General features: G+C 41.2%; 1 protein-coding gene across 1 annotated transcript in view; it reads right to left on the reverse strand.

The window, feature by feature from the left end:
* Positions 1 to 12,642, reverse strand: part of MLH1 (mutL homolog 1) — a 137,616-nt gene that overhangs the window by 54,246 nt on the left and 70,728 nt on the right. Inside the window, exon 10 of the mRNA XM_082259930.1 lies at positions 5,369 to 5,462. Within this exon, the coding sequence (XP_082116056.1) occupies positions 5,369 to 5,462 (94 nt within the window). The remainder of the gene's footprint in view (positions 1 to 5,368; positions 5,463 to 12,642) is intronic.

Genomic DNA, 12,642 nt, shown 5'->3' on the forward strand with positions numbered 1-12,642 from the left:
GATGCAAGACTGACCGCCCCTATGAAGCCTATGGAAGGCTACACAAACATGGCCGCTCGGCTGAGGATTCCTTGGGCAAATAGAAAATGGCGCCGACATGTGGTCCGATCGATCGCCGCCAAAATGGCGGCGTTTGGCGCCAAAACGCCGTGCATTACCACACAGGACCGGCCACCATGATTTTGCCGCAAAAAAATGGCGGGTCGCCGCAGCGATCGCCGCGCAGCATGCCCAAAATCTGACTGCTTCATGCTTACACCCAGCAGAGCGGGAGAGCCCCCCCCTTCACAGCCCACACACAGGCAGCAAGTCCACACAGGAACTGACAGGGAGCACAGCAGCCACACAGACATGCAGGGTCACACAGTCCCAGACTGACACCCAAATAGACAGGTCCCCACATAGAGTTACACTTACCAGTCCGGATGGCGTGGGGAGCCTGCTCCAGCGACCAAACCGCTGCACTGAGGACAGGGAGTGTCGCAAGCATGACGCAGTGGAACTGCGGTGCGAAACCGCAATGGCGTCCAGTGAGGTAGCCACCTCACCGATAGCATCCCTGCAGCGAACAGGGATGGGTCGTTCAATGTGCCAGCGTAAAACCTAAGCTGAACGCTCGATGGCAGGCTGGGAAGCCCTTGGCCCTGAACCCTGGGATCCAGGGTGGCCAGACTGAGACCCAGCTCCGCACGATCATCTTCATCAGAAGAAGCTAACTAACGCTGAAAATAAACAGCTAGGTAAAAGAAAGAGGAAAAAAACTCCAAATAAAATCAAAAAGAGAAAAGAAGCTGAGACTAAGAGCCCCAGCACAGGAACAGCCCAACCTACTCCTGAGCTAGGCATTAGAAAACTGAGTTGGTAATAGGCTTGTGACGGTATCAGATTTTCATGCTGCGATTAATTGATTAAGGTTTTGCCACGGTATACGGTATTATCACGGTATTCTATTATTAAATTTAAATTATTAAATTTCCACCTCACTTCAATTTCATTGCTGAATTTAGGGGCTTTGGTTCACTTATGCACATTATTATATAGTCAGTCAGTACAGACTCTGTGAACCAGGCCTAAAATAGGTCATCAAGCAGTGTCTGGCCTAACTGGTGATAACTGGTCCTGGCGCTCGGCTCCGATCCGATGGCCTGGTCATTAAGAGGGCAAATCCTTGTGGTCAAGATGTGGTTAAACCTGAAGGAGGTGTTGTTTATAAATTACTTTACTATTGCTTTAGGCCTGGTTCACATGTATGCGGGTTGGTGGTTCGCATGTATGCGGGTTGGCGGTTCACATGTATGCGGGTTGGCGGCCCACATTTGCACAGGCATAGCAGCCCATTGATTTGAACGGGCTGCTATGCCCTCATTTTCCGCAGAAAAAAGGTGCATGCAGCATTTTTTTTAAAATTCAGTGGCCTTGAAATCCATCCTGCTTTTGCACCATGCGACTAACCTGCAGTTCCTGCTCTGGCAAGCTTTCTGCATTTTTTGTATACGTGGGCACGGCATTTAAAAACAGTTTGCGTGTGCAGCAACGGCAGGTAAGTCGCATGGTGCAAAAGAAGGATGGATTTCATGGCCACTGCATTTTTTTAAATTCTGCATGCACCTTTTTTCAGCTGAAAACGCAGGCATAGCAGCTCAAGCCCATTCACATCAATGGGCTGCTATGCCTGTGCAAATGTGGGCCGCCAACCCGCATACATGTGAACCACCAACCCGCATACATGTGAACCAGGCCTAAAGCAATAGTAAAGTCATTAATAGATAAAAACACCGGTCCTCCTGCAGGTTTAACCACTTCTGGATCGCAAGGATTTGCCCCTTTAAAGACCAGGCCATCGGATCAGAGCGCCAGGACCAGTCATCACCAGGTAGGCCAGACACTGCTTGATGGCTATATAATAATGTAATGTGGGCTGCTATGCGTGTGTGTATATGTGTATATGTGTATATATATATATATATATATATATATATATATATATATATATATATATATATATATATATATATATATATATATATATATATATATATATTAGAGCTGCATGATTCTGGCCAAAATGAGAATCACGATTTTTTAGCTTGGAATAAAGATCATGATTCTCTCACGATTCTCTGTGTAACAAAAAAAAAAAAAATTGGGATAACTTTACTGTTAAGTTTTTTTTTTTTTTTTTTTTTATTCATTAAAGTCTATTAATTGCGTTTGAAAGACTGCTGCGCAAATACAGTGTGCCATAAAATATTACAACAATCGCCATTTTTTTCTGTAGGGTCTCTGCTAAAAAAATATATAAAATGTTTGGGGGTTCTAAGTACTTTTCTAGCAAAAAAAAAACTGATTTTAACTTGCAAGCAACAAGTGTCAGAAAAAGATCCAGTCTTTAAGAGGTTAAACTTCCTTTCTCCCTGGCAGAGGGAAGGAAAAAATACAATGTAATCATTTTTGTTTATAGTTACTGGGAGACTTTGCTGATAGGCATTAGCTGTGCGAGTGAATGAGTCATCCAGCTCACTGAAATGTATCAATTCACAAGTCAGGCAGACTTGACAGAGAAACTCGGTATTTTAAAAATGCCACAATAACAATACCGTGGCTATGCAATACCGCGATATATCGAATTACCGAAAACCGGCATATGTCTAGTTGGTAATGCAGAAAGCAGGGAGGTATTGACTGAGGGGACCACCCCCTGGGGGTGGGATATGCTAAAAGCTTTGATATTAATATATTCTGTTGCCTAGCTACTCCTACGGAGCAAAGGTCAATAACCCCATTAGTGACGAATATGAAGAGGCGGCGACTGTCGGAGGACGTAAGAGAAAAACATATTCTTAGGTGTGAATTTAGTCTTTAGGCTAGTTTAAAATACTCCAGTTGTATTTTGTGTATTTAGATGTTTTGAGTTCATCTTTAATGTATATGAATTCAAACTGAACCTAATCTTCCATCTCCCAAATCATCTAGAGAGCTCATTCCTGGAGAACAAGCAGCAAGTTGAAGCAAAATGTTGTGTACATATTGAAGTGATTGCAGTGAATGCAGAGAATTCATTAAAATAAATTCATTCAGGCAAAACATAACCGTAAACCTGCTCTCTACCATATTCTTAAAGCGTAACTCTACTTTGTATAGAAAAAAAACACCCCCCTCTGGGTGATCTATTTACATTGCAAGGATTTTAACAAACTTTGTTGCAGATTCCTACCTTTTGTTATTCTGAAGAAATACATGTTTGTTCCTCTGTTCTTCTGTGCTGAGTGGGTATAAAGGGAGTGGTTTTTATAATTATCAACCGGCTGTGGCAATTGTAGGCCACTAATGAGAAAAGCTGCTGGCACTGCATCCCTTTAGATGTGTTCCTATTGGGAGTATCTAGCCAAAAATTACATTTTTGTTGCAGGGGGATGTCTGAAATCTGACTTGTAGCTTAGGCAGACTTCTGGGAAAATTGGTGAGCCAATCACACAAGCAGGAAATTATATTTCTGGGGTGTGGTCAGTACACATTCTGAACAGCTCCAGGTAGCCATAATGCATTGCATTTGCAGAAAATTACAAGAGCCGCAGATTGAAAAGTAAAAGGTAACTTTTAATAACATTCAATTACAATATGATTTGTGTCCCAATTGTATACGCTATATTGTTCTCTTTATTTGCTATCCCCCCCCCCCCCCCCCAAAAGTGGAGTTAACCTTTAACCACTTAACGACCAGCCACGTAGATCTACGTCGGCTGACTTTGAGTGGTTATACCGGGATGATGCCTCTAGCTAGAGGCATCATCCCGGTACCGTTGTTTGAAGCCGGCGGTCGGCTTTCCGTCGGTAACGATCGATGCGGCTCGGGAGCCGCTCGATCGTTACCCGGGGGGGCGGGAGGGGACGTCCCCCCCCCTCCCGCGGCTTTGCTCGGGGCTCCCGTCCCACCGGGAGCCCCGAGCACCCAGCCGGCACGTCCGCCGGCTGGATGGAGTCCCGATGAATGCCGGAAACGGCATCGATCGGGTCTCCGATGACGTAACCCGGAGGCGGCGTCCATGACGTCACATCCGGGTTACTGTGCCGCAAAAGGCGGCAGATTTAAAAGACGGCTGTATGCAAAAATGCCGTTTTTGGCGTTTTGCATACAGGGAAGTGTAGTGGAGGGGTCTAGGGTCTTTTAGACCCTCGATCCCTCCATAAAGTGTACCTGTCACACATATTGCTGTCACAAGGGATGTTTACATTGCTTGTGACAGCAATAAAAGTGATCAGATTTTTTTTTTTTTTAAAAACCTGTAATAAAGTTAAAAAAAAAGAAAAAATAAATAGGAAAAAAAAATAAAAATTTAGCCGCCCCCGTCACCGTTAGCTCGCGCACAAAAAAAACGTATACGCAAGTCGAGCCGCAAATGAAATCGCTGTTCAAACCACACATGTGAGGTATCGCCGCGATCGCCAGAGCGTGGGCAATAATTAAAAAAAAAGAGCTACACTCTAACTCAAAACTGGTAACCGTTAAATAAATTTAAAGCGTCGCAGATTGAGATCTCTATTGACCGTAGTTTGTCGCTATCCCACGGGGGGGGCGCAATTTTAAACCGTAACATGTTTGGTATCTATTTACTCGGCGTGACATGTTCTTTCACAATATACAAAAAAAATGGGCTAATTTTACTGTTTAGTATTTTTTAAAATTAGTGAAATGTGATTTTTCAAATTTTTTCCAAAAAAATGGCGTTTTAAAGACCGCTGCGCAAATACCGCGTGACAAAAAATTTTGCAATGACCGACATTTTATTCTCCAGAGTCTTTGCTAAAAAAATATATATAATGTTTGGGGGTTCTAAGTAGTTTTCTAGGAAAAAATACTGGTTTTAACTTGTGAACAAAAAGTGTCCGAAATAGGGCTGGGGGTAAAGTGGTTAACCTAATCTAACCCTGTAAAGCAAAAATTGCTGTACTTACCTAGTTTTCAGCCGATCGGGTCTGGTCCCATCAGCAGTATGGAAGCTGGTGCAAGTGAGGCAGCTGACAACAGAAGCCCCATAGTAACTCTATAGATGGCATCACTTCCCAGCCATTTTACAGCCATTGTCGTCCCTCTACTGCACACAGCTTCCGCCACTGGTGACCGGACCGGATGCAAAATAGATAAGTATAGTGATTTTTGCTTTACAGGGTTAGATAGATTGGGTTTAGAATGAGGCAGAGAGCAGGTTTAGCGCTAGTGCCTGGACTTACACTTTAAGGTAAAAAAAAAAACAAAAAAAACTTTAGCCTTTACAACCAACTTTAAATGGTACACTTTCTTTAGCTAAATAATGTTACACCAGCATACACTACCAAAGGGAAATAATTTTATTACATTTACAATGCTCACCTTAGATACAAGAATGGATGGGTGTTCTTTGGCAAATAAGCAGCATAAACAGTTTCTATAGCTTTCTTCAAAGCAGCCGATTCTACAAGCCTTGCTGCAATTTAAAAAAAAAAAAATAAACGAAAAAATGCACAATAAACAAACTGCAGCTTGACCAACAGGATTTGATTTTTATTCAACAAAAAAAGTGCACAAACACTTAAAGATATAAGTAACTATTAAAATGCATATAAAACGATCAATAGCTTAAATTTATAAATTATATAAAAAAAAAAGATGCAACTCAAAATACTATATACACAGACTGTATATAATAAGAAATGATCACCTAAGCAATACAGTATACAGTCTACAAAAGATTGTTGGAGGATGTGTCCATAGATACACAAAATTTCAATCCCCAATCACCTAGTGTATAGAAGTAAAATATTATGCAAGTGTTGTGCTACAAATTATGTGGAAAGAGAACAATCCACATGCTTGCAAACTGGTTAAGTGATCCCATACCAATTCACTTCCAATAAGCAGACTCTGATGTGCAGTTTACCCACCAATCCTTGTTGACTTTGGGTCACAGTGGGCTAAGAGTCAGGCATGCTTTCTACTGGAGATGCAGCTAAGGAAGGAAGCTAGTAGGAAGGTCAAAAGATCTTAACCACTTTCCCACCGGAGGATTTTGCAGCTTAAAGACCAGACCCCTTTTTTCAACTTGGCACTTCGTGACTTTAACTGATAATTGCTCGGTCATGCAATGCTGTACCTAAACGAAATTTACGTCCTTTTTTTCTCACAAACAGAGCTTTCTTTTGGTGGTATTTGATCGCCTCTGCGCTTTTTATTTTTTGCGATATTAATAAAAAAAGAGCGAAAATTTTGCAAAAAAATGACATTTTCAACTTTGTCTTTTAAAAAATATCCAATATACTCAATTTATGTCATTTTTTTTTTGCCAAAATATATTTAGCTACATGTCTTTGACAAAAAAAAAATCAATGAGCGTATTTTTATTGGTTTGCGCAAAAGTTATAGCGTCTACAAACTATGGTGTAAATAGTGAAATTTACGCAGCTTTAATTTCTGACTGCCAATCTCATTTCATGAAGTGCTAAAATGGCGGGGCAGTACAAAACCCCCCCAAACTACCACTTTTTGGAAAGTAGACATCCTAAGGAATGTCCTGACAGGCATGTTGAGCTCATTGAATATTTCATTTTTTTGTCACAGGTGTTTGAAAAATGACTAAAAAAAATTTTTTTTTTTTTTTTTTTTTACACAAAGTTGTCATTGAAATGATATATTGCTCACACATGCCATGGGTATATGTGTAATTACACCCCAAAATATATTCTGCTGCTTCTCCTGAGTACAGGGATACCACATATGTGGGACTTTTTGGGAGCCTAGCTGTGTAGGGGTCCCCAAAAACAAATCACCACCATCAGAATTTCAAAGGGCGTACATTTTTCATTGCATTTTCTCACTACCTCTAACGGTTTAGGAGGCCCTGAAATGTCAAGATACCACAAAACCCCCCCAAATGACCCCATTTTGGAAAGTAGACACCCCAAGCTGTTTGCTGAGAGGCATGGTGAGTCCATGGAATATTTTATATTTTGCCACAAGTTTTGTGAAAATTACAATTTTTTTTTTTAATTTTTTTTTTTTACACAACGTTGTCACTAAAAGATAAATTTCTCACACATGACATGTGTATATGTGGAATGACACCCCAAAATACATTCTGCTGCTTCTCCTGAGTATGGGGATACCCCATGTGTGAGACTTTTTGGGAGCCTAGCTGTGTACAGGACCGCAAAAGCCAATCAACACTCTCAGGTTTTCTAATGGCGTAAATTGTTCATGTCATCTCTGCACTACCTGTCACAGTTTCGCAGGCCCTAAAATTCCAAGATAGCACAAAACCCCCCCAAATGACCCCATTTTGGAAAGTAGACACCCCAAGCTATTTGCTGAGAGGCATGGTGAGTCCATGGAATATTTTATATTTTGCCACAAGTTCCGGGAAATATATATATATATATATATATATTTTTTTTTTTTTTACACAAAGTTGTCAGTAAATGATATATTGCTCACACATGCCATGGGTATATGTGAACTGACACCCCAAAATACATTCTGCTGCTTCTCCTGAGTACAGGGATACCCCATGTGTGAGACTTTTTTGCAGTCTAGCCGAGTACAGGACCCCGAAAACCAACCTCCACTTTCAGGCTTTCCAAGGGCGTAAATTGTTGATTTCACTCCTGACTACCTATCACAGTTTCGGAAGGCCCTAAAATTCCAAGATAGCACAAAACCCCCCCAAATGACCCCATTTTGGAAAGTAGACACCCCAAGCTATTTGCTGAGAGGCATGGTGAGTCCATGGAATATTTTATATTTTGCCACAAGTTCCGGAAAATATATTATTATTATTTTTTTTTTGTTTTTTTTACACAAAGTTGTCAGTAAATGATATATTGCTCACACATGCCATGGGTATATGTGAAATGACACCCCAAAATACATTCTGCTGCTTCTCCTGAGTACAGGGATACCCCATGTGTGAGACTTTTTTGCCGTCTAGCCGAGTACAGGACCCCGAAAACCAACCTCCACTTTCAGGCTTTCCAAGGGCGTAAATTGTTGATTTCACTCCTGACTACCTATCACAGTTTCGGAGGCCCTAAAATTCCAAGATAGCACAAAACCCCCCCAAATGACCCCATTTTGGAAAGTAGACACCCCAAGCTATTTGCTGAGAGGCATGGTGAGTCCATGGAATATTTTATATTTTGCCACAAGTTCCGGGAAATATATTATTATTATTTTTTTTTTGTTTTTTTTACACAAAGTTGTCAGTAAATGATATATTGCTCACACATGCCATGGGTATATGTGAAATGACACCCCAAAATACATTCTGCTGCTTCTCCTGAGCACAGGGATACCCCATGTGTGAGACTTTTTTGCCGTCTAGCCGAGTACAGGACCCCGAAAACCAACCTCCACTTTCAGGCTTTCCAAGGGCGTAAATTGTTGATTTCACTCCTGACTACCTATCACAGTTTTGGAGGCCATGAAATGCCAAGACAGCACAACCCCCCCCCAAATGACCCCTTTTCGGAAAGTAGACAACCTGAGCTATTTGCAGAGAGGCATGTTGAGTATTTTGCAGATCTCACTTTTTGTCACAAAGCTTTGGAAATTGAAAAAAGAGGAAAAAAAATGCATTTTCCTGTTTTTTCTTCATTTTCCAAAAAAAATTAGAGCTGCAAAATACTCACCATGCCTCTCAGCAAATAGATTGGAGTGTCTACTTTGCAAAATGGGGTAATTTGGGGGGGTTTTGTGCCATCTTGGCTTTTTATGGACTTCAAAAGTGTGATAGGTAGTAAGGAGTGAGATCAACAATTTACGCCCTTGGAAAGCCAAAAGGTGCGCATTGGTTTTCCGGGTCCTGTACGCGGCTAGACTGGCAAAAAGTCTCACACATGGGGTATTATTGTACTCAGGAGAAGCAGCAGAATGTATTTTGGGGTGTCATTTCACATAAACCCATGGCATGTGTGAGCAATATATCATTTACTGACAACTTTGTGTAAAAAAAAATAAAAAAATAAAAAAAAAATTTTTTCCCGAAACTTGTGGCAAAATATAAACTATTCCATGGACTCACCATGCTTCTCAGCCAGTAGCTTGGAGTGTCTACTTTGCAAAATGGGGTCATTTGGGGGGGTTTTGTGCTATCTTGAAATTTCAGGGCCTCTGAAACTCTGACAGGTAGTCAGGGGTAAAATCAGCAATTTACGCCATTAGAAAACCTGAAGATGTGGACTGGTTGTCGGGGTCGCGTACACAGCTAGGCTCCCAAAAAGTCTCACACATGGGGTATCCCTGTACTCAGGAGAAGCAAAAGAATGTATTTTGGGGTGTCATTTCACATATTCCCATGGCATGCATGAGCAATATATCATTTAGTGACAACTTTCTGTAAAAAAACAACAACAAAAAAAATAATAATAATTTTCCCGAAACTTGTGGCAAAATATAAAATACTCCATGGACTCACCATGCCTCTCAGAAAAAAGCTTTGGGTGTCTACTTTTCAAAAAGGGGTCATTTGGGGGGTGTTTGAACTGTCCCGGCATTTTATGCTCAATCTTAGCCACACATCACCCACTCTTCTAACCACTTGAAAATCAAGCCTTTTCTGTGCCTTTTTGTTTACATGAAAAAATATTTTTTTTTTACTAGAAAATTACTTTGAACCCCCAAACATTATATATTTTTTTAAAGCAGAGGCCCTATAGAATAAAATGGTGGATGTTGCAAATTTTTTTGTCACACGGTATTTGCGCACAGATTTTCCAAACGCAATTTTTGTGAAAAAAATACATTTTTTTTTAATTTATTGCACAAATACACTATATAATTCCAATTTTTTTGGTAAAATTTAAAAGATGATCTTATGCCGAGTTCATAGACACCTAACATGACATGCTTTAAAAATTGCGCATGCCTGCGCAGCGGCAAAAACATACGTACATTTTTAAAAACCTTTAAAAGTCTCTACAGGTTACCACGTTAGACTTACAGAGGAGGTCTACTGCAAGAATTACTGCACTCGATCTGGCGATCGCGGCGATACCTCACATGCATGCTGCAATTGCGGTTTACATATGACACTAGACCACCGCTTGCGTGCGCCATTGCGCGCAAGCACCGGGGGAAAGGGGGGGGCTCAATTTTTTTTTTTTTTTTTCTTTTTTCTTTTGCTTTATGTTATTTTGACACCTTTCCTTTCATTTTTTTTTTTTTAAATCATTTTTATTGTTATCACAGTGAATTTAAATATCCCCCATGATAGCAATCTGTGGTGACAGGTACTCTTTTTTAAAAAAATTGGGGTCTTTTAGACTCTAGATCTCTCCTCTGACCTTAACGCATCTGACCACACCAAAATTGGTGTGATAAAATACTTTCCCAATTTCCCAATGGCCCTGCTTATTTCTGGCGAAACAGAAGTCATGAAATGCTCGTAGCCTCCGGCATCTTAGGCCATAGAGATGATTGGAGCCATTCTCATCTCCAATTAGCTCTATGGTTAGACAATTGAACCACCGGCTGCACTCTCGGGTTAACCGGTGGGACAGGAGAGCCCGAGAAAAACCACGGAAGGCTGCGGAAGGCGGCGGTGGGGGGGGGGGAGGCCCCTCCCACTGCATGTAAAAGCAGTCTAGCGGCCAATTACCTGCTAGGATTGCTTTTACATGTAAGTCGACCGCTGGCTGTAAAAAACGATACCAAGATGATGCCTAAATCTGCAGGCATCATCCTGGTATAACCACTCAAAGTCCAGCAACGTACCAGTACATTGCTGGTCCTTGTTTGGCATATAGGTTTTTTTTTTTTTCATGCAGCCTGTGGGCTGAACGGAAAAAAAGAGAACCTATCAGAAATCAGCACAGGAATAATGCGTAGTATTACTCATCATTAACCGCCCAAACAACCACCCACTGAATTTAATGATGGGTATACACGACACTATCCACGTATACCAAAATAGGATTTTAACTGCAGTGCTGAAATCAGAAAATCACCACAGCTGCTATCAGCAAAGGTATCCATATATGCTGAGCGCAAACACTGTTTGTGTCAGAATATATAAAATCAATGCGTGGTAGCCGACGAGTACCTGCTAGAGAAACAGGTCACAAAAGAATGAAAAAACAAAGGACATTAAAAAAAAGTACAGTAGGAAGAGTAGGACATATAAAATGACTGACACAACAAAAGTTTTTGGATTCTCATCATTAACCGCCCAAACAACCACCCACTGAATTTAATGATGGGTATACACGGCGCTATCCACGTATACCAAAATAGGATTTTAACTGCAGTGCTGAAATCAGAAAATCACCACAGCTGCTATCAGCAAAGGTATCCATATATGCTGAGCGCAAACACTGTTTGTGTCAGAATATATAAAATCAATGCGTGGTAGCCGACGAGTACCTGCTAGAGAAACAGGTCACAAAAGAATGAAAAAACAAAGGACATTAAAAAAAAGTACAGTAGGAAGAGTAGGACATATAAAATGACTGACACAACAAAAGTTTTTGGATTCTCATCATTAACCGCCCAAACAACCACCCACTGAATTTAATGATGGGTATACACGGCGCTATCCACGTATACCAAAATAGGATTTTAACTGCAGTGCTGAAATCAGAAAATCACCACAGCTGCTATCAGCAAAGGTATCCATATATGCTGAGCGCAAACACTGTTTGTGTCAGAATATATAAAATCAATGCGTGGTAGCCGACGAGTACCTGCTAGAGAAACAGGTCACAAAAGAATGAAAAAACAAAGGACATTAAAAAAAAGTACAGTAGGAAGAGTAGGACATATAAAATGACTGACACAACAAAAGTTTTTGGATTCTCATCATTAACCGCCCAAACAACCACCCACTGAATTTAATGATGGGTATACACGGCGCTATCCACGTATACCAAAATAGGATTTTAACTGCAGTGCTGAAATCAGAAAATCACCACAGCTGCTATCAGCAAAGGTATCCATATATGCTGAGCGCAAACGCTGTTTGTGTCAGAATATATAAAATCAATGCGTGGTAGCCGACGAGGGACCTGCAAGAGAAACAGGTCACAAAAGAATGAAAAAACAAACTAAGGACATTGAAAAAAGTACAGTAGGAAGGAGAAGGACATATAAAATTACTGACACAACAGTTTTTGGATCCTTTTATTTTTCTAACTGTTTCTTGATTTGGGACTGCGATCTTCTGCGATCTTCTCTTCCAGCTTGGGTCTCTCAAAATGTCGATGGACATCCAACATCTTTCGAGACCCTGTGTTTATGTGCCCTACACTGTGTCGTGCTGTACCCTACGCTAATACTCCACTAGTGTATGGTAGCGCTCGAAACATTCCCCGATGCAGAGACCAGGTTGGTCAGGACATTTGGGACAATAATAACGGGTGTCACGCCTAAATCCGCGCCTGCTACAGACACGACATCTTTTTTGGGGGTATCTTTGGGTAGGGGTACTCGGGAGGACATAAGGAAAATGCCTCTCATGCAGCCGGCTCACTGCATCTGGAAGGGGAAGTTGGGCAGGCATGCCTCCTGGGTACAGGTAGGCAAGGATGATCTCTTCCTGGAATTCCCGGAAAGATCCAGTTCGTCCTGACGCCCTGTATAGGACAAAGGCGTTCAGCATAGCCAATTGGTAAAGGTAA

This window comes from Pelophylax lessonae (assembly GCF_965119305.1).
Source record: "Pelophylax lessonae genome assembly, chromosome: 5".
In the NCBI taxonomy this organism is placed as follows: Eukaryota; Metazoa; Chordata; class Amphibia; order Anura; family Ranidae; genus Pelophylax; species Pelophylax lessonae.